This window comes from Ailuropoda melanoleuca, chromosome 19 (assembly GCF_002007445.2).
Source record: "Ailuropoda melanoleuca isolate Jingjing chromosome 19, ASM200744v2, whole genome shotgun sequence".
Taxonomy (NCBI): domain Eukaryota; kingdom Metazoa; phylum Chordata; class Mammalia; order Carnivora; family Ursidae; genus Ailuropoda; species Ailuropoda melanoleuca.
Window position 1 is genome coordinate 12704824 of NC_048236.1, and position 24323 is coordinate 12729146.

The 24323-nt window shown below is 35.0% G+C and overlaps 1 protein-coding gene across 1 annotated transcript in view; it reads left to right on the forward strand.

The window, feature by feature from the left end:
* HCRTR2 (hypocretin receptor 2) overlaps positions 1-24323 on the forward strand; it is a 99412-nt gene that overhangs the window by 67538 nt on the left and 7551 nt on the right. Inside the window, exons 3-4 of the mRNA XM_002923075.4 lie at positions 3371-3614; positions 11171-11286. Coding sequence (XP_002923121.1) covers positions 3371-3614; positions 11171-11286 — 360 coding nt within the window. The remainder of the gene's footprint in view (positions 1-3370; positions 3615-11170; positions 11287-24323) is intronic.

Consider the following 24323-nt stretch of genomic DNA (forward strand, 5'->3'; position numbering starts at 1 on the left):
GGACAAAAACCTGCCTGAGATGGAAGTGGTGGGCGGTGGGTGGTGGAATAGGCTCCTTCACTCTCAGTCACACTTTCACACCTTCCAGTCTATTAGTGCCTGTATCCAAATCTGTGATATGGCAAAATGTGTTTCTTTTTTTTTCTTTTTTAAAAAATTTAAAAAAATTTTAAGTGATCTCTATACCCAATATGGGAACTCACAACCCCCAAATCAAGAGTCTCATGCTGTACCAACTGAGTCAGCTAGGTGCCCCCAAACTTCCATTTCTACTTGCCATAGATCTTTGATGAGGTCNTGATCTCTATACCCAATATGGGAACTCACAACCCCCAAATCAAGAGTCTCATGCTGTACCAACTGAGTCAGCAAGGTGCCCCCAAACTTCCATTTCTACTTGCCATAGATCTTTGATGAGGTCTTTTTTTGTCAGAACTACATGCTAGCTTAGAACAGACTCGTCATCTGCCAAAGCAAGTCTCCAGCATTGCCCTAACCACAGCGTGCCTGTAGAATGGGTGAAATGTCAAGCACCTAACAGCAGAAGTTCACATTGTCTTATCCCACTTCGTTTATAGCATTCATGATTTCACTGGACTCATTCTCAAATAATTTGCTACCAGGTTGATTTAAGCTAATATCAAACTCTAAAGGAAAAAGACACACAGAAGCACTCTCTTAGAAGTGAAAGCAACAAGAAACTGTCATTAGTAATCACTTGGGATATGATGTAATTTTATATACCCCCCAAGAAAATGTTGTTAATTGGATGTTAGTGTGTATTATACACCAGCAAATACAGTAGTCAAACAGTGAATATGAAATCACTGATTGCCAAGGGTCCATTCAATGGATTCTACTGTTAGATTCACCATGTCAGCATATTCTCTCATGTAGCCACATAACAGAGAAGCCACTGCCCCTTGGCTCACTGTTGGCACTGGATGGCAGTCTTTCAAGTGAACTGTTTTTTAATTGATTATTACTATTTAATAGTAAAGGAAAATACTAGAAATGACTCTAATTTGAGCCATGCTACTTCTAGCCCATTCACCCATGTTGATTAGAATTCATAAATGATTGATCACTAAGCCTTATGAGCATTTTACAATTCTGATAGCTAGATTGGATAAATATAGCCCCGGCCCAGCAACTAGGAAAGGTCAGCTGTGCAGACCTAGACTACCACAGTTCTATTCCCAAGTTACCAATAGTATTGAGGGGCCCTGGGCATTTCATATATTTGCAGGGAAAATAATGGGGGTTGGCAGGCAAAAGGGTTGGTTCGAGAAGGACATTTGGATTAGCTCTAAGATGGACCAAGTAATTCTCAGGAGTCATCAACCAATCTGAACTTTCTCTGACAGCGTTCAGCCTTTAAGGTTACATTTAAAATGCAATTAACCTCCAAGAATTTAGAATAGTTTAGGCTTTTACTTGTAATTTCTGTGATTTTTTTCCTCACTAAAAAGCAGTCTGTTCCAATTAAAAGCTAGACTGCCAAGCTTGAGAATGGAAGAGAAAACTAATAGTATAATCACCATTATCATTGCCGTAATCATAATAAGTAATAACAATCACTTACACAGCATTTCTGTGACAGGCCAGGGCTAGGCATTTCATGTCTCAACTGACTCTCCTTGTAATTCCGTGGTTGGGAACTATTATCATCAAGTTTTACAGATGAGAAAACTGAGGTATAGAGAGGTTAAGGAACTTACCCAAGATCATACATTTATCAAGTGAGATGGGACTCATGCCCAGGAAACCTGGTTGCAGAATTGATTTTAACTATACTGCCTTTTCCAGAGAGAATGAAAAGAATCAGGGTAACAAGAATTGTGTCCCATCAGTTTCACTTGTTTAACAGAAAAAAATAACAGCACGTATGCATTTGGCTTAAAACTGTAAAATGGGTGGGGCACCTGGTTAGCTCAGTGAGCTAAGTGCCCAACTTGTGGTTTCTTCTCAGGTCATAATCTCATGGGTCATGAAATTGAGCCCCATGTCAGGCTCCAGGCTCAGCAGGGAGTCTCCTTGAGATTCTCTCTCTCTGCCTCCTGCCCATCACATGCATATGTGCTCTCTCTCTCTCTAAAATAAATAAATAAATCTTTAAAAAAAAAAACAACAACCCCAAAACTATAAAATGGGTGAGCCAACACTGCACAACTAGGTGCTGGAAGAGCGAAAATAGATTGGTCATCCTGACGCTTAGCCCAGAGACCTTTCTCCTGTACTGCCCCGGCTCTTAGATCCTTTTCAGTCATGTGCACTCCAAGTCATGCATCCACAAAGAAGGTCCTGAGGCTAGAAACAGAGATGGCTGCTCTTCCACATAGGGTGGGACCAATACAACCAGGACAGAAAAATGAGAGAGAGGACCGGACCACATTTATTACCTTAGATTGAGGCTTATCACTATTCCTTAACTCAAAAAATATATATATTATTAAGCACATCAAACACTGTGCCAGGTACTAGGGACACGGTTATGAAAATTAAGGAACAAATAAAAACAGTAGCAGTGCCTCCTGCCACAGAACATTGTTCCAATAGAGAAGACAGACAATAAATTAATTTAACAAAAATAATTGTACTATCTCACATAATACTTATTGTAAGTACTGAGAAGAAAATAAACAGAAATTTGTAGTAAAAAATAACAGAAAAGGAAATGAGGTTTCTTTTTCAAGAAGGGATTTTGAGAGCGATACCAGACTCAATGATTCATCCAGTATGAGTATACGTTACATATAATTACGTAAACTGATCGTGTGGGTATAGGCATGCTTCACATGTGTTTCTATTTCCTTAAAGTTCCAAGTTAAAGTATCACTTGTGGTGGCATTAATTATGGAAATCTGGACGAGGGGAACCTATTTGAGTTTTAGAGCGAGTTGCTTACACCAGCAATAAGCGAACTCTGATGAGGAGATCCATACAGAATTTGCTTCTAACATAACTCTTGCCTTTGGGTGCAACATGCTGGAAATGAACCAATGTACAAACAGCCTTTATTATTTGAAATTATGGACTGAGGTATCCATAATTTTTGAAAAATGCTAGGTAAATGCATTGCAATCAAATTTCTATGTATTTTAAAAGCAAGACATGTCATATAACACATTTGGCATAAAATGATTGCAACGTTTTCATAGCACCTTCATCATGTTTAATAGGAAATACGTTTTCCCTCATATATTTTTAATATTATTATATTATTTAGTAAAAAACCTTACATGAAATATGTTCTCACAACTTTGAATCTGATTACCTGTGTGACCCTTTCTCTACTGCGGTGAGTATATTAAGAGTGATCCATTTAATACCAAGTGCTTCTCTTGTCCTGTGTTCTGTTTCTCTCTAGACTGTGTCCGTGTCAGTGTCTGTCCTCACACTGAGCTGCATTGCCTTGGATCGATGGTATGCAATCTGTCACCCTCTGATGTTTAAAAGCACAGCCAAGAGGGCCAGGAACAGCATTGTCATCATCTGGATCGTCTCCTGCATTATAATGATTCCTCAGGCCATCGTCATGGAGTGCAGCACCATGCTCCCTGGCTTAGCCAATAAAACCACTCTCTTTACAGTGTGTGATGAGCGCTGGGGCGGTGAGTACCTTATGGCCCATAAGCTGACATTGATATTACAGCTGCAAACCGAAAATTTGATTTGCATGGCCACTATAAAGCTGGCCTCGTGCATTTTATTGACACTTGTTAATATCATTTTGCAAAAGCATGAAAATTTGGTTGAAACCCAAAACAGTCTCATGGAATAGCTCCGCCCACTCAGTCCTTGGGAAATACTAGGCACAGTTAGCTGGTTTTCATATTTTTCAGATAGGGAATGAAAGGAAGGGCTTTTCCTACAATTCAGATTTGATTATGTCAGCTTTTCTTGAATTCTCTAAAACAAAAAAGGCTCATTTATACGCTCCAAATACGTATTCTGGAATGATTAACGTTTTACAAGATAGTATGAGGTTATATTGCCTCAAGTGACAAGTTCTTTAATGGGCTTCAGATACAACTGGGAATTTTCATTTTAAACCCAGGTCCTGCCTAGAAACCTGACTGGAGTTGAGCATATGGACCTATGCTCTTCTCTGAGTCAAATAATTTCCATATGCTATGTTTATTCATAACATATTAAGCTGATAAGCTATCACTGGCATAATTATTTTCTGAATTAAGAATTATATTCATTATGAATCCTTTTTGGTTTCCAATCTGATATGTGTGGCAATTAAATTTAAATAAGCAGAAGTTTGGTTCCTTGGTTCAAAAACCTCAGTGACAGCCTTTGAGGTTTTTCTGTAATGGTGGAAACACTTCTGTCAACGCCTGACCATGGCACAAACCTGGACACAGCAAATTTTAGTGTGTCATGTACTAGTGACAAAATGAGTACATTAAATTTGAGGAAAATGATGTATCCTCATCTAGGTAAGTATATAACAATGGCTCAGTTATGGAATTTAAACATTAGGAAAGCATTTGTTTATTTGACGGATGTACATTTATGCTTAGTAGAAAACGTATTAACAAAAGCAGTATGCCCCAGGGATTGCTTATAGGTTTGGTATTTTCGAATATTCGAATCTTTGAATTTATATGAACTCCTACCTTGATACTGTGATATGGAACACTGAAAAGCAAAAAGTCAGGAATTGAAAAATTAGGCATTTGCTTTCACTACAATGAGATAAAATTTAAAAGGCCCTGGGATTATCTTTCATATATTATCCAAAGGCATATATTAACTAAAATTTCACAATTTACTGTGTCTCTTATCCCAAAAACTCACTAGCCCTTTTTGAAATTAAGATTTCCCCTTCCTTTCTAACACTGCAGTTCACTTGCTCTATTTTCTCTGGGTCATATTCATCTTTTCTCAATTTTCTCCATTAATGGTGTAGACAAAAATGAATGAATGGAAAATTCCAAAATGGTAAGAATATTTCTGTAGAGTCTTAAGTCCCATTTATTTAATGTTCGAACAATATTTTGAGTACTTAGGATATGCCAGGAATTATGCCAACCTGGAGAGAAACAGATTCTGCTAGGGGAACACATTCCATGTAGTGAGACTGAAAGGCAAATAAGCAAATGTTTATAGTGTGATTAGTATTTTAAAATACTGGTATACAAAGTGCTAGGAACACAAATGAGAAAACAAACTCAGTCCTGGCCACTTGAACAAAAGTGTACAAAGGAGCTGCTAACATTTCAGCAAAGAACTAAAAATGAGGGGAAATTCTCCAGTCATGGAAGAGGAGAAAGGGTGTCCAGGAAGCAAGAAAACCCATACAATGAGTACTACACCTTGAAGAAAAAACGAAGAGGGTCCAAACCTGTAGTGTGTCATGCAGGGATACGCAGTCTAAAGAACTGTGTTTGGAAAGAAGGTGGTTTGGGGACCAACTGTGACATGTCTCTTATGCGATTCTTCTACGATGAGCTACAGCTGGAAAATAACCTAAAGATCTCTGGATCAGAGTGTGTTAGTTAATTAATGATGAAATTGAGCCATAAAGTATTTGCAGATTATGAAGTAAAGAAGTATATTTAACTCTAAGCTTCCAACTCAAAAGTCGGATCCTTTAAGTTTATGAAAATGATAGATTAAAATAAACACCTATTATTTAACATGTGTCAGCTTGCTTCTTCTTTTTTTTTTTTTTTTTAATGTTGCCCTGAATAATCAAGTAGCATTCACTTTCATTAGCAAAACAGATTGCAGAGCTAAGGAATCCTGTCAGTTATTCTGATTAAATAAATAGCCACATCATTTTCTAATTACTTTGAGCAAAAAATATAAATATCTAAAACTCATTTCAACCTTTAGCATTTTGTTATCTAGCTGTAGCAGGGACATTTTCTTTAAAAAGCCAGCAACTACTATTGAATAGTTATTTATTTATTTATTTATTTATTTATTTATTTATTTATTTATTTATGATTTTATTTATTTTATTTATTTTGATGAAAGAGAGAAAGGGAGAGAAAACACAAGCAGAGACAGGAGAGAGGGAGGAAAGAGACTCTCAAGCTGGCTCTGCGCTGAGCACAGAGCTGGATATGGGGNATCATTTTCTAATTACTTTGAGCAAAAAATATAAATATCTAAAACTCATTTCAACCTTTAGCATTTTGTTATCTAGCTGTAGCAGGGACATTTTCTTTAAAAAGCCAGCAACTACTATTGAATAGTTATTTATTTATTTATTTATTTATTTATTTATTTATTTATTTATTTAAGATTTTATTTATTTTATTTATTTTGATGAAAGAGAGAAAGGGAGAGAAAACACACGCAGAGACAGGAGAGAGGGAGGAGAGAGACTCTCAAGCTGGCTTCTGCGCTGAGCACAGAGCTGGATATGGGGCTTAAAACTAGTTGGTTCCAGGGCGCCTGGGTGGCTCATTTGTAAACGTCTGCCTTCGTCTCAGGGCCTGATCCCAGGGTCCTGGGATTGAGCCCCATATCAGGCTCCCTGTTCCGTGGGGAGCCTGCTTCTTTCTCTCCCACTCCCCTCTCTCTGTCAAATAAATAAATAAAATCTTTAAAATTGGTTGGTTGTTTAACTGACTGAGTCACCCAGGAGCCCCTATTGTTGAAAACTAAAAAATCAAAACTCAGCCTTCAGAAGTAATTTAGGAAACCTATTTGAAAATGATTTTATATTAGCCCACAATTACTTAACATTATTGTAAAGACTTAAATTAAGCAGTACAAAATTGAGTTTATCATCCACAAAAACAATAAAATTTATGAAATTAACTTTTTGAATATTAAATTGTTAATCACTTCATGTTTTCAAGAAGAATAGGAACGAATAATACAGGTTCTTATCATTTTGATCGTTAGACTGTTTATTACAATGATTTTTACATAGCATAAGCTTTGTTTATGCTAGGCTGTTTAGAAGTCCATGTTCAGCTTAAAATGTTAAAATTTGGACGTGTCTGATAGTCATAACCTAAAAAGTACATAGGAAATTATATTTTACAGTGTTGGCTCTCTAAAGTTCAAACATCTTTCAAGTCCAAAAACATTTAGCCCAATTTTAAAAAATTTCTTGTGAAGTATCTTCTGTTTGAGATTAATTCATGAATTGTGTTTCTTATGTTTATCCTGTTAAATCAATACCATAGTTACAAAAGCTGACAGTGATATCATAATTGTCCTACAACCAATATATTTCAGCGTGGATGGAGTCAGTGAGCAATGTGGTCACTTGATCCTTATCTATCAAAATACTTTTAGGAAAGTCTTGCAAATGCTATCTCACTCATGGTACAAAGCTACTAAGAACTCTGTCTTAGTCTTACTGAAAATATTATCAGGAATATTTAATATTTTGTGGATAATTCTGCAACTCATTATAATTATTATTGCCTATGACTTGTTAAAAAAAAGGTTACAAACTATAGCTTCTGGCAGACACACTTGATAGTCAAAAACAAATGAAATGTGTTAATATTTATTTTAATGATCTTTAAAGTATGTCTTTGTATATGTTACATTAATTCATACTTTAAAAATTTTAAAAAATTTTCAGAATTACATCCATAGTTCTCTGATTGTTTGATTTGTAAATGCATAGTTTCACAGAATAGTTCCTATTGGAAGGAAACTAACTTCTTTTTGTCATTCAAAGGTATAATTGTTTCATCGGTCATCCAATGTTTAATGAGCATATACTATTAGTCAAACATTTTTCTAGATACTGGGGATTCATAATCTTTTTTTATTGGAGCTTACTGCTGAATTGTTCTTTGGTGATCTGAAAGAAATAACAATGGAGCCCTTCTTTACAGTCAAAGTAATTGTAGCATCTGGCCTATTATAAGATAGAGAATGTATAGCTAGCTAGCTAGCTAGCTAGATAGATGGAAAACATTTATTGGAGAGAATATAGTAAAATATGTTAAAGATTCAGGTAAACTTTAATGGATCTATAAATTTTGAAAAGGCAGTCTATATTTAATACTTGAGAAATTATATCTAATTCATTTGCCCATTAAATCCCTGATAGGTGTAACATGAAAGATAAAATGTTTGTAGATTTTGAGACAATGAGATTGAACATGTTGGCTCAGTAATGGACTTTAACAAATCTGAGATTGTCTTGTCTTATTAATATGTAATATTATTCTTTAGTCTCTGATTTCAGAGACTAAATAAAGATCCACATTTTCTCCTTATTTATTTGTTTGATGCATCTGCAAGAATTCATTCAGATTGTGTCTATTCCTCAGTTGAGTAGAGACAGCAATTTTGAATGATTGTCAATCTTTAAGATGCATTTTTATAGCTTGAATGCCTAAGTGGAACAAATTTCCTGTCACTACATTCTAGGTTATATATAAATGCCTTAAATATATTGAAGACATTGTTCACCAAGCGCAGGGAGACTGCAAAGATAGTTTCAACACATAAAACTTAAAATTTCAATGGCATTTCTGGGTTTCCGATTAGCTTAGATTGTGAGCATGAAATGAAGAATGTTAAGACTATCTGGTTTCCCCACTTATCTATAATAATCTCTTTATTAAAACATTCAATCCCAGCCTGCAAGTGCAATTTCACTTGATCAACTTTTCTGTGTGGGTGTTCATTATCATAATATGCATTTACCAGCCAATTACATATTTTACCAACTATTTATAAATATACTGACTGCAGAATGAGCTTTCTCTCCCAGCTGTTTAAAACCCTAAGTGTTATCACAGTGATGGTATCCACAGCTGCAATTAAATAGGAAAAATATTACCTCTCAACTCTACCCTCCTCCACTCACTCAGTTTAGTCTGAGGGACATCAGGGCTTCACAGGTATGTCAGCTTCAAAGGTCTATTTTTATGTGGGAAGGTCATGTGACACCTTCTTCAAAACAAAAGTTCACAGCCACTCAGGTGCCTGGGAAGTGCTGAGGTCAACCCCCAGCTCCAGAAACGGGGCTTAGCTAAGGCTGCTCTGGGAAACAAACTGAGGGCTTCAGAGGGGAGGGGGTGGGGGAACGGGATAGGCTGATGGGTATTAAGCAGGGCACGTATTGTTATACACAACTAATGAATCATCAACTTTACATCAGAAACCAGGGATGTACTGTATGGTGACTAACATAATATAATAAAAAACATTAAAATAAAAAAAAAAGGAGGGCACATATTGCATGGTGCACTGGGTGTTATACGCAAGTAATGAATCATGGAACTTTACATCAAAAACCAGGGATGTACTGTATGGTGACTAACATAATATAATAAAAAAAAATTTTAAAAAAAGAAAAAAGAAAGGAAAAGGTTGTCATTCCTCCAGTCAGGCTGCTTGGATTCTATCACTTTTTCTGTAACTGGCATTGTTTTATAGGATAAGCTTGAAAGGAAGTTAGAAACTGATGAGCTAGGTGTGGGCCACGTGGGCCACAGAAGAGCTAAAACGGATGCCCCAGGTCCGCCCATCTCTTAGACCTCCCAGCCAGCACAGGCACCCTGCTGGCCCCTCTGAAGATGACAGTGAAGACAAATATCTACCTGAGAAAGAGGACAGGGTTTTAGAAGGAAGACTAAGGAGAATATTAAATTTAACCAACACTAGAAGACAAGGCTATGAATTCAGGGTTGTGGAGGATATTCAACTCATAAATATACTTCAAGTCCATCCAGTAATAATTAAATGAATGGTTGTTCGATAAAGGTTATCAATTACTATGGTCCTCTTAATCATTATTATTGGTTCATGCTGACTGTAAAGTGCCCTTACCACATTTGATCCCCTAACTGAGTCTTCATGCTTCTATATGTCCTTTCTGAAGCAATGAAAAAAATAAAATGCAGGCAGGCAATAACGTTATCCCTCAATAGCAGTGTGGAATTAACTTCAATGCCAATATAAAAGTCAAATTCAGTTGCTTAATTTTTGGAAGTGGAAAAAAAAGGAAAAAAAAATCCACTTTGTTTTGTTAGCATTCAATTAGAATTATATCTAATGATTGCATTTATTATCCATGAAATCCATGTAGGATATATAGTTTCCTGTCTTGCGTTTAAGTAAAAGTAGCTGGATCACTGTGATATACTCAAATACTAGTATAAGAAAAATATCCTTGAAAGCATTTAAAAAGGCAGTAGGGGTCTTGACGGGCTCAGTCAGTGGAGCATGTGACTCTTGATCTCAGGGTTGTGAATTTGAGCCCCACACTGGGTGTAGAGGTTACTTAAAAATAAAATCTTTAAAAAAATAAATAACAATTAAAAGTCAGTAATAAATATATTTAGAAAAACCAAAAAAATTATATTAAGCCACAATGTTATTTATTAATTGAATAATTGAATCTTTAATAAATACCTAATCTGTGATATGTATCATCTGTGTTCATAGACTTAATAATAAGAAATCACTACAATCCTAGAGGTGCTTGTGACTAAATAAATGAGATGAATATAAAAAAAAACACCATATTTGTTTAAAAATTAACTTTAAAAAGCCCATAAATACTTTTATTAGAAGTACATGCATACATACATATACATACACACAACATACTGAAAGAGAAATTTTTTATTGTTCTAGTAATTAACAAAAAGAATCATTAAATGTTGACTGTGTTTATTTTTCCAAAATTTTTACACATTTATATATGGAGGTACAACTGGGGAATAGCTTCCCGTTTCTCAGGAAACTTGCATTCTAATGAGGAAATCAACTCAGTTTACATTCTTTCCCCCAAAGCATTAGCAATTAGGTTTGATTGTCTTGTTTGTTATTGCAAATTCAAGTATAGCACAATCCAAATTAATTTTTATTAATTAGCCGGAGGTAATCACACAAAAAAGTTCTTTTCAATAAATGAAGGCTTGACTTTGGATAGCGTATGTTAGTACAAACTAATAAATGGCTAATTGTTATTCCTCTCTGAGTACGTTTAATAAAATTAAGACTTCACATTTAGTGTGTGTGTGCATACTGAGTAAGTGTAAGCAGTTAATACTATATTACGGTATCTGTGTGTGTGTGTGTTGTATGTGTGTATAACATGCCAGTGAAATTATACAGAAGTTAAGTATGTACTTTAAAGGCAGAACATTGACAGACATACCTTTAAAAAATCTGTGAATTATAAAACAATATTTTATTATTTTGGCTTTCATTCCAGGTGAAATTTACCCCAAGATGTATCACATTTGTTTCTTTCTGGTGACATACATGGCACCACTGTGTCTTATGGTGTTGGCCTATCTGCAAATATTTCGTAAGCTCTGGTGTCGCCAGGTATGTAATTTCAAATAATTTCCTTGTGTTTTCTTTAGGATGCACTTAAAAATAAAACTTAAGAAGGGTGCCTGGGTGGCTCATTCGGTTGGGTGGCTGGCTCTTGATTTTGGCTCAGGTCACGATCACAGGGTCCTGGATGTCATCTGCTCCATGCTCAGTGGGGAGTCTGCTCCGTCTCCTCCTCCCCAACATGCTCTCTCTCTCTAAAACAAATAAATCTTTTAAAAAATGAATAAAATTTAAGAGTGGATTGAACCAACATAATATGCTTACCAAAGGATTGTGTGTTCTTCTAAAATAACTAAGCCTTAGCCATTGGAATATGTCTAGGCATTTTTTTTTAGAGTGGTATTTAGGGATTGTGTTTTATGAACTGCCTTAATGACTTTAAATTGTAAAGCTCTGTGATTAATTGACTTGATTTTTGTCTAGGACTAATATTATAAATTTTACTTTGTATGAGAAGTAACAAAAATTTCTTTAACATTTCCTGAGACTGTATGTAAAGAATGTTGTCTTTTATATGAGATTTATGTAGTACATTTTTATTAGATGTTACGCCTCCAACATCAAAGATCTTATTTTTTTTAGTAGAGAATCAGGCAGAATTTAGACTTCTAAAAACTGTTTATAATGCTGACTTGGGAGAATTGTAGTTTGTTAGATCATTTTGCTACATCAGTGAGTGTATTTATTCTGTGTTATTCATTCATCAGATGTTTATCATATTTCTTTTGCATGTATGTCTGACAAAAAGCTTAGAGCTCCTGTCAAATTCATTGATGGATTCATAGACTAGAGGAGGGAAAGAGTCAGTTACAGAGTGAAAATCATCTTAATAAATATAAGCCAGGGGATCAGAGGAAGGCGTGGTAGAGGGGTATCTAATTCAGAGCAGGAAACACTTAAGCTGAACGTTGATGATTCCAAGTAAATCACCAATGAACACATGTAATGGTTTATAAAAGTTTAGACAAAGAATATAGCTCATCCTCTTGTCCTTATAAATTTTATCTTAAAAGACCGCATTTCTTGGAGATGTAGCTCTCTCTCTAAACTTATTGCCAGTACTTAGAGCTTATCAGGCTCATGGAAAGCCATGCCCTTAGTCTGTTTGTCCTGACATATTTCAGCCAACTGAAGGAATTTACCGGCTACCTTAATTCATTAAAAAGAATTCACAGACTTTTACCTGGCCTTTGTTTGAGGATGAGTCTTAATCTGGGTCTCCTTCAACCTTTGTTAGTCAAAGCAACTTTCAAGATATCTTTTACTTGTTGAATACGGGCAATAGCTGCATTTTGCAACCTTGTATATCTTATAATTCCAATGTTTTTCTATTCCTCCATTTTTGCAAAGAAACAATTTCTTTTATAACCTTAAAAATGCAGTCAGTACCAACACTTATTAGCATTCTAACCCCCAGTCTTTTCAACTAAGGTAACAAATGTGTGCCACTGTAGAACGTGAGTTGTGTTTCCCAGTCCCAGTGATAGTTTCCTCAACACCATCCCCGTAGCCGCGGTATCACATATTTTAGGGTGTTTGTTACTATCACACCTACTTTTTGGTAAGTATTATTATACTAGTCAGTTTTTGCTAGGTTATTCTGCTGAAAAAAAGACAAAAACAAAAACAGGGGCGCCTGGGTGGCTCAGTCGTTAAGCATCTGCCTTCAGCCCAGGGTGTGATCCCAGGGTCCTGGGATCAAGCCCCGCATCAGGCTCCCTGCTCTGCTGGGATCCTTCTTCTTCCTCTCCCACTCCCCCTGCTTGTGTTCCCTCTCTCGCTGGCTGTCTCTCTATCTCTGTCAAATAAATAAATAAAATCTTTAAAACAAACAAAAAAACCCAACCCCAATGTATGTGGCTTGCAACAGCCGTGTGTCTCACTCATGTTCCATGTCAGTAGTGAGGATGGGCTGTAGCTGTTCTCTACTTACTGTCTTATTTCAGAACTCAGTTTAAAGGAACAGCACTTCCTGGGACATGCCATTCTATGACTGAGGGAAAGGGCAAGGAAGTGGGGAGAAATACATAATGTCTCTTGGATCTTTGCTTTGAACTGGCATATGTTAAGTCTCTTCATAATTCTTTGGCCAAAGCAAGTTGTGTGGTTAAGCTTGACCATGGAGAAGGAAAGAATCCTTCTCTCAGAGAAAGACACTGCAAGTCATAGGACAATAGGAATCTTCTTATGAGCTGAGGAGTGAATAATTAGAAATGACATAGTACAGAGAGCTCAAAAACACAGACTCAAGGTGCAGATTGCATGAGTTTAAATCCTGACTCTGAAACTTAATAGATATATGAATTTTGTCAATTCTTAAATTTCTCTGCCTCTCTTTCATTATTTTAAAGTGGGATTATGTAGCATCTACCTTACAGAATTATTACACTTATTTGATGAATTAGTGCCTAGAGCAGAGAAAGTGCTCATCTATTAGAATACTTTAATATATGCTATTATTCCTCCTTTCAACTAATCCTGCTGATCTAAAATAACAAGCAGGTGTTGAATCCATGTACATGACTACTTTCTTAAATAGGTCTCTTTCATAGTACTTTTTTGTTAAAGATTCTATTTATTTATTGAGAGAGAGAGAGTGCAAAAGGGGGAAAAAGCAGAGGGAAAGGTAGAGAGAGAATCTCAAGCAGACTCCATGCCAAGCGTGGAGCCTGACATGGGGCTCAATCTCATAACCCTGAGATCATGATCTGAGATAAAATCAAGACTTGGACACTTAACCAACTGAGCCACTCAGGTGCCCTATTTTCATAGTACTTTTCTTTTTTTTTCCTTAAAGATTTTATTAATTTATTTGAGAGAGAGAACATGAGTGAGAGAGCAGAACTAGGGAGAGCAGCAAAGGCAGAGGGAGAAGCAGACTCCTTGCTGAGCAGGGAGCCTGATGTGGGGCTTGATCCTAGGACCCTGAGATCATGACCCGAACCGAAAGCAGCCACTCAACGACTGAGCCACCCAGGTGCCCCCATAGTACTTTTCAATAACATTATAATGACCTTTTGTATTTGTCTTTCTGCTCTACTCTAAAGCTGAAGACAGTACACTCTAGCCTTCATCTTGTATCCCTCCAATTTGTGTATGCTTAGAACATTTCAGTTGCTCAATAAATACTTTATAAGAAAAAAGTGAGTGGAAGAATAAGAGAAACTTCTGGGAACGTTTCAATAGAAGAGAATATTGGGGAATCCATTTCCCAGTTACTCAGAGAGCTATTCATAGAAAAATTGGAATTTGAAAAATTTCTTGAAAGAGAAAAAGCATTTAATGAGCCTGTAGGAGTGAAGATATGTTAGACTGAGATTGAGATTTTGACCAGGAATGCTCAGTGTTATGAGCATTCCCTACTTCCATATATTTTACTAGTAAGTGTGTACTACATATAATAGATGCTTTTATTTGTTTATTCATTTATGTACAGATTGACATAGCTTTAAAACTCTTTGGGGGTACCTAAATCTGTCTTGTTCATCACTGAATCCCCAACACTTAACATGGTATCTTGCACTAAGAAAGTATTCCAAAAAATGTTGAATAGATAGCTACTGAACTCCAGACAGTTTATTTCTCCATTATTTAAGCTTACAGTTCTTCATGTCTCAAATGCTAAAGTAAGTTCAAAATTGTATTGCAGGTTTAGAAATAACCCACATTCTTTTGATGAATTGTTCTGGTTAGCACAAACCATATGATCCGGAAGATTTGCAGTAAAATGCTTGGGCTGTGAAACTAAAAACATTTACAAAACAGATTGGAATGGAAAATGACAAGTTCAGCTGAGCTCACTTTAGCAGCCACAATAAAGTAAATTAACCCCAAATGGGTGATTATGTAGAATTCTGCTTGAGCAACTCTCAATTTCCAACTGTTAATGTCTATAAACAGAGTTCCAAAGCCTTATGTGTGCCATTGGCTACATCAAGTGAGCCATCAAATGGAGGGCTTATCCTATTTGCTTAAAATTACAGATGCATGGAATCTGTTACATATTGGAATTTGTAAGTGTGAAATTATTAGTGAGCAAAATGTGTGACCTTGTCTGACTTTCTCAAGAACTTTCAACTTTGTTAAAAGAATTAACCAGTGCTTTGCTATCATCAATGACTTAAATTCTTTTTTGACAATGGGACTGAGGGAATTCAGTCAGTCTGGAAATTCTACAGACTCTTCTCTAAAAGTCCTCTTTTTAAGAGCCACTTAATTTTAGTTTATGTGACTCTATCAATGTTCTTTCCAGTTCTAGACCTCAGATAATTCAACATTTAAATTTCACTCATCATGTGAACTCATGTTAACTCATTCCAAAAATATTTGGTAAGCACCCACTATGTATCTGGTGCTGTTGGAGGAACTGGGGATGAACCATAATTGATACTTGAGTCTGAAATAAATTTCAACTTACCAGGGAGTATAACTTTGAAAAACGTTTCCTATCCCAATTTTTCTCACAGTCTTTTCTACTGTTCTTTATTCTTCAGCATTCTTCCAAGAAAACTTAAAATAATTAATGTTAGGTGATGATATGTCAGTCTAGTGTGAGAGAATAGCAAACTGTAATTGCAGAGACAGAACCAAAAGGTGATAACTCAAGTTCACATAGAGAAATAAAGAGCACTAATAAAAGTAACTACATGGGTAAACGTGAAAGAGAGTATAAATGTATTTTTGTTTGTAATACTTTTTTTCTCCTATTTGACTTAAGAGATAACAGCATAAAGCAATAATTATAAAACTGTAAAGATTCAATTTGTAATGTAAAGATGTAATACAAAGGAGGGAGACAGGAATGAAGCTAGTTTGGAGCAAAATTTTTATACACTATTGAAATTAAATTGTCATTAGTCCAAATATTATTTAGGTTGTTAATTGTAACTCTCAGGGTAACCACCAAGAAAATGACTCAAAAAACTATAGTGAAAGAAAAAAAAAGAACATTAAAATGATATACTAGAAAATACTTATTTAACACAAAATAAAGCAGCAACAGAGGAAAACAGACATAGTATATATAAAAACAAAGCAAAATGACAGATGTAAATTATTCCTTTTTAATAATTAAATTAATAGTTAAATAAATTCAATAATTAAATGTAAATGAATAAAACAGTCCAGAGTTTGAAAGAATAGATCAAACAAACATAAAATGATCTAACTCTATGATATCTACAAAAGACACATCTCATATTCAAAGACACAAATAGGTTAAACGTAAAATAGTGCGGAAAAAATGTACTATGCAAACAGTAACAAAAGAATGCTGAGGTCACTGTAGTAATATTAAAAGAAACTTTACCAAAACTGTGACTGTCAGGGCACCTGGCTGGCTTAGTCACTGGAGCACACAACTCTTGATCTTGGGGTTGTGAGTTTGAGCCCCATGTTGGGTGTCGAGATTACTTAAAAATAAAATTTTGGCAGGGTGCCTGAGTAGCTCAGGTGGTTAAGGGACTAACTCTTAGTTTTGGCTCAGGTCATGGTCTCAGGTTTGTGGGATCGAGAACCAATTCAGGCTCCAAGCTCAGTGGGGGGGGGTGGTCTGCTTCTCTCCCTCTCTCTCTGCCCCCCCCCCCGCATATGTTCTCTTTTGAAAAATCAATAGATAAAAGTCAATGAAACTGAAAATTGGTTCTTTGAAAAGATAAGAGATAATTACAAGAAAAAAGAGAAAAGATTCAGATCACTAAAATCAGAAGTAAAAGAGGGACATCACCACAGATGTTACAGAAATAGAAAGAGTAAGGGAATACTATGAATAATTGTATGCCAACAAAATAGATAGCATAGATAAAATGGACAAATTTATAGAAAGACACAAAATACTGAAACTGTCTAAAGGAGAATTAGGTAATCTGAATAGACCTATTACAAGTAAAGAGGTTAAATTAGTAATAAAGAAATTTCCCACAGAAAAAGCCCAGGTGGCTTCACTGTTGAATTCTACCAAATGTTTAAAGGATAATTAACACCAAACCTTCACAAATTCTGAAAAAATAGAAGACGAGGGAACACTCCATACCTCATTCCATAAGGCCAGAATTACACAACTATTAAGACTAGACAAAGATATCACAAGAAAACTATAGACTAATATACTTATGAAAACAGAGTAGTATACTCAACAAAATACTAGCAAACCAAACCCAATATGTAAAAAAAGGTTATACACGATGACCAAGTGTGATTTAGCTCAGCAATGCAATGTGGGTTTAACATACGAAAATCAAGCAGAGTAATACATTAACATATAAAAGACAAAACCCACATGACGTGATCATCTCAGTAAATGCAGCAAAAACATTTGACAAAATACAACACCCTTTCAAGATAAAAGCACTTAACCAAATAGGAATAAAAAAGACTTCTTCAATTTGATAATAAGGTCTAAAAATCCCACAGCTGACATCATGTTTAATAATGAAAGACTGAATATTCCTCTGCTAGGATCAGGAACAAGATAGGGATGTTTGATCTTATCAGTTCTATTTAATATTGAATGGAACTAGATTCTATCCAGGTCAGTTATTCAAGAAATAAGGATAATAACAAAATGCATCAAGATTGAAAAGTAAGAAGTAAACTAACTCTATTTGTAGGTTATATGATATTGTATATAGAAAATCCTAAAGAATCCACATGCAAAAAAATTATAAGTTCAGCCAGTTTTAAAAATAATAGATCAACAGACAAAAATTAATTTCATTTCTATAAACTAGCAAAGAACAATCCAAAAAATAGAATTAAAAAAACAATTCCATTTAAAATAGCACTAAAAAGAGTAAAGCATTTAGTAATAAGTCTAATAGAAGAAATACATAATATATACAATTACATAGTATCATTTAAAAATTAAAGAAGGACTACATAAATGAAATGACATTTCATGTTCATGGATTGGAAGACTTAATACTGTTAAGATAGAAAAATTCCTCAAATTGATCTATGGATTCATCATAATCCCCATCAAAAACCCAGCTGTCTTGTTTGTTTGTTTTTGCACAAATTGGCAAATAGTACTAAAATCAATATGGAAATGCAAGGGATCAGGAATAGCCAAAATAATCTTCAAAAAGATGAACAAAGTTGGAAAGCTCACTTCTTAATGTCAAAACTTATTATAAAGCTAGATTAATCAAGATAGTATAGTATTTGTAAACAGACAGTCATTTAGATCAATGTAATAGAATTCAAAGTCTGGAAATAAACCCTTATATTTATGGTTAATTGATTTTTGACAAGACTGTCATCACAATTCAATGGGGGAAAATCATAGTCTTTTCATCAAATGGGGCTGGGATAGCAGTATATACTCAAAAGAATGGAATTGGATGTCACCTTACACCAAATATAAAATTTAACTCAGAATAGATCATAGACTTAAGTATAAGAACTAATACAGATCTTCTTCAACTTACAGTGACATTACACCCCAATAAACCCATCATAAATTGAAAATAAAGTAAGTCAAAAATGCATTTAATACACCTAACCTGTATAGAACAACATAGCTTAGCCTAAACTACTGTAATGCACTCAGAACACTTAGCCTACATGTGGGCAAAATCATCTAACATAACACCTACCTTATAATAAAGTATCGAATATCTTATGCAATTTATTAAGTACTGTACTGAAAGTAAAAAAAAGGATGGTTATAAATGTATCAATTGCTTACCTTCATGAGTTCATGGCTGATGGGGAACGGCAGCTCATTGCCAGTGCCCAGAATCATGAGAGAGTATCATACCACAATAACAAGCCTAGGAAGAGATCAAAATTCAAAGTAAAATTTCTACTGAAGGTATATTACTTTTTGTACCATCATAAATTCAAAAAATCATAGGTCAAACCATTGTAAATCAGAGGCCATCCATGCTATGAAACTCTTAGAAGAAAACACATTCATTATATATCTGTGGTCAGATATCATTATGAACTTGGTTTAGGCTAATGGTTTAAATGACACCAAAACCACAAACAAACAAAAAAAAAATTCAAAAATAGATAAACTGGATGCTATTGAAATAAAAAAATTTGCACTTCAAAGTATACCATGAGGAAAGTGAAAAGGCAACTCACAGAATGAGAGAAAATATTTACAAATCACATATATGATAAAAGGCTTATATCCAAGATATATAAGGAACTCTTATGATTCAACAATAAAAAAATAACCCACTAAAAGTTAGCAAAGATTTGAATAAACATTTCTCCAAAGAAATATACAGATGGCCAACACACACATACAAAGATGTAATTATTAGGAAATGGAAATCAAACCTCAGTGAGATACCTTTTCATACTCCATAGGATGGCTAAACTAACTTTTTTAAAAAAGATAATTATTGGTGAGAATGTGGAGAAATTAGTACTCTCATTATATGGCTGGAAAATGGGAAAATGTGAAAGTAGAAAATAATGCAGGTACTTTGGGAAATGATTGGGCCATTCCTCAAAATCTTAAAGGATTAACATGTGACCTACCAGCTTAATCCTGAGGTATATACCCAGGAGAACTAAAAATGTGTCCACATAAAAGCTTACACATTATTGTTCATAGCAGCATTACATATAGTAGTCAAAAAGTGGAAATAAACCAAATGTCCATTGATGGATGAATGGGTGTGGTATATGCATACAACAGAATATTATTTAGCTATAAAAAGTAATGAAATATTGATACATACTACAACATGGATGAATCTTGAAATTATTGTTAAGTGAAAACAGCCAGACACAAAAGACCACATATTTTATGATTGTGTTCACATGAAATGTAGAGAATAGGCAAATTTATAGGGCCAGAAAGATTTGTAGTTACAGGAGGTAGTAGGATGGGGTGATGGGAACTGATTGATAAAAGGTTTGGAGTTTCATTTCAGGTGATGAAAATATTCTGGAATTATTGATGGAGTGAAAATTGCACAACTTTGTGAATGTACTAAAACCTACTTAAGTGTATCTCTTAAAAGCTGAATTTATGGCATATAAATTCATCTCAATAAATCAGTTTTTTAAAAAGGAGAACAAAAATGGTAGGTTTTTTAAAATAAGAAAAAATTAAAGATGGAGACAATTCTTTTAGGAAATTCTTCTGCTCAAACTTGGGGGAAGGAAAAAAGTTGAAACATAATTTGACATGTTGATGCAATGACAATATCTAATGGAACTATCCAAAGTTTGTTTGTGACTAAAGATTTTAAGGTCCATAGAAATACAGAAGCAGGTGAGGACTTAGTAAAAACCATTTGTTGATTTCCAGGATAGAAAGGGGAAACCAGTTTCTACAAAGAGCTAATTGTGTGACAGAGTAATGTTGAGAGACAACACATCTGGGGATGGACAAAGGGCAAGAGCGTTGAGTTTGGGAGTTGGGTGAAAGGATCATGGACAGCAGTTGTAGTCCATAGGGTTGTCTATAGACCCTGAAAGTAGAGCTTTCTATTGTGAGAATGAAGTCAAGAGATGGGACAGTTAAAACAATTACGATCCTCATCATGTGGACTTGGCATGCTCATCTAAATTCTAAAAGGTCTTGCCAGGGTTTAAAAAAAAAAAAAAAGTCAAGAAGTCATAGAGTTAAATGGAAAAAAAAAAAATGTCACTGGGTCTTGGAGCCCAATCATTCCCAAATGGTAGTATAAGGAATAAGAAAAAGTCCCATTGTTCCTGCCAGACAGAGAAAGGTAGAGATTATTGTTTCATATGAGATAGCACCTACCAAGTATCAATTGTATTCTATTATGATAAAATGGGTAATGAGCTAAAGAATAGAAGAAAGATAAAGAAGATCTGTCCTCCTGGAGCAGGCATTTTTAACTACTAAGAAAAAACATCATCCTAACTCTCAGACTCTTCCAGTTACTAACTTAACTCTGCTCTTTCTCCTCCTCTTAGCTAAAATTCATGGCATTTCCATTTGTTGGCTCCTTTTCTCACCACCTCCCACCCTCACTGATTTCTCAGCCCACTTTATCTTATTCAAATCCTATCTCTGCACTGAAACAGCTCCCACTTGAAGTCATCAATGATTTCCAAAAAATGTTCCCCAAAGGATTTCTTGCTTGATCATTTGCCAGCATTGAATGATGTTGTTCATGGTTTTACTGTTTACCTACTATCTTTCCATAGCCCTCCTATCTGTCTTTCTGCTTCTTTTTGCTTTGAATATTTATACTCCCTTCCCTGGTTGCTAAGTGACTTTTTACCAAGTTCCATCATAACTGCACAGAATTTTTTTAGGTGATGTATTTTCCAAGCATTTTTTTTTAATGAGGTGATTTCCCAAATTGTACTTATCAGACTTGTCCTCTTCTTTTTTCCAAGATACACACAGTCCCATATACATACATATACATTATGTCTATGACTTTACTGTGAATCTCAAAATCCGATGATATGAGTTTATTAGAGGATATGTTAAAGGTTATGATTAAACAGCCAGATAAAGAGATACACAGGGCAAGGTGCTTCCGTGTCCTTTCCAGGTATGCCATTTACCACACATCTCCATATGTTCACCAACTTGGAGGCTCTCTGAAACCCATTGTCCTTTAGGGTTTTTATAGAGGCTTCATTACATCATCATGATTGACTAAGTCATTGGTCATTGGCTGATTCAACTCCAGCCCCTCTCTCCTTCCCAGAGGTCAGGGGGTGGGACTGAAAGTGACCATCCTTTAATGGTTGGTCCTCTAGGCAACTAGTTCCTGACCTTAAGTTACCTTCGTTATTAAGACACCCATTTCACTTTCTACAGCTCTGAAGCATTTTCAGGAACTGTAGATGAAGACCAGATATATCTGGGAAATATATTTTGGTCATCTGAATCATGAAATATAAGCTGTAAATCATTTTATCACAGAAATACAATGGATTGTTTATTGACTTGGGGTCCTGCATATTACTAAATTCTGGTATTAGCTCTATTAGAGTTTTGGAAATTCCTTAGGATTTACTTTGTAAGCAATAATGTCTCCTCAATAAAATCAATCTATATATCTTCTATTTTTCTTTTCTTCTTGTACTGGCTAGGACCTCCAGTATAATGTTGAGTAGAGGCACGGAGAAGTCTTCATTGTTTTGTTCTTAGTCTTCAAGGAAAGTGTTCATCTTTTCCTGTTAGGTAGGATGATAGCTGAAGACTTTTTTATAGATGTCCTTTACCAAGTAGATAGAGTTTCCTCGTATTACCAGTTTACTAGTTTACTGAAACTTTTTTCATGAAAAGGTGTTGAATTTTTCAAATGCTTTTCCTTTATTGAGATGGTCATATTTTAGTCTCTTCTGTTAGTATGATAAATTGCATTGGTTAATTTTTGAATGTTAAATCACTGCATTGATTGAATAAACCTAATTGATTTGTTGAGTGAATTTTATTATCCTTCTTGTATATTGCTAAATATGATTTGATAATATATTTTATGGAATTTTTCATCTCTATTCGTGAGAGATATTTAGTCAACTGTTTTGTTGTCCTGTCTTTGTTAGGATATCTATAGGGTTATAAAGTTAGTCGAAAAATATTGTTTCTTTGAATTTCAGAAAGAGTCTGCATAAGATCAATAGTATTTATTTTTTACCATTTGATTGAATTCATCAGTGAACCTATCTGGACCTGGAGTTTTTGTATTGCAAGGTTTGGAATCATAGTGCCAATTTTGGTAATCTTTAGTGTCAGTTTTGGTAATCTTTGTTTTTCAAGGTATTTATCCATCTCACTTAAGTTTGCAAATTTATTCATTATTCATAATATCTTCTTTTCTTCTTTTAATGTATGCAGCATGTTTCCCTTTTCTTATAAGTTAATCCTAGTCACAAATACAGCTTAAGAAGGGGCAGGTTTCAAGGTCCATCATTTACATGATATTTCCAATTCATAAATTATGGCAATACCGCTTCCAAGATGTATTTTCATATCACAGATGATTTTAAAGTTTATTTACAATAGTGGAATAAAAGTGGAGTGTGTGTGTGTGCACGCACGCGTGCACTTTTATGCATGCGCATGCACAAGCTTTACACAGTTGGATTGTGGAGCCTTCCTGAGATGGCAGGGGAAGACCTTCCTACATGGACAACCTCTCAGGCTGGATTTCTCAATGCCCTTTTGTATGATTATTAGTTCATGTAACTAGGCACATATTTAAAAATTTACCATCTTCCATAACACATTTTGTTGAAGTTTATAAATGGAAACCTTATATCAGAATGGTAAAAAATGAGTTTTGCAGTCAGACAGACCTTAGTGCCAATTCTGACTTGTTAGAAGTAGACATGGATATCTTATTTAACCTTTCTCAATGTCTGCTCGATCATCTATAAATAGGATTTATAATATTCTCCTTTTAGGAACGCATTAATAACTACTCAAGATTATGCAGAATTCCTGGTGCTCAGTTACTCAGTGATTTCTATTATCATGACGCTGACCTTCTCTAGACATGTACAACTTATTGATGGGGACATTTGTAGGTCTCTTCAAGATGAATTCAGGTTAAACATCTCCCATGCTTATTTAGATCATCATCTGAAAGAGGACATTATCCCTGGTTTTGTTTCTTTAATTCTGATTGCATGCTCCCTGTGGCGGTTTCTCTTTAGAGAACTCTGTTTCTGAGGGTTGAAGAAGTTATCAGAGGCAGGATATTGTTTCTTTCCTTCAGGGGAGCGCTCAATAATAGAATTGCTAAAGTTTAAATGATCTCTCAAAGATCATTTAGAAAACAGTTCAAGATCATTTAGCAGGCATTTATAGGGCCACTCAGGCTACAGTTTTTCTGGAACTTTCCAACACCCATTGCGGCTTCTCCTCAATTATTTAAAAAATGACTATTTAAAAAGAGACTCACAGAGGAGGGATTCTCAGTGCCCTCCCCGTCCCCAACCAGTAATATAGATAAGAAAATTTATAGGACCACCACCATGTGAAAACGTCAGTCTACATAACAGAACATATAGAGCCAGAAGAGAGATAACTTATCAAATGTTTTTCTATGTAAGGGCAGGTTTTC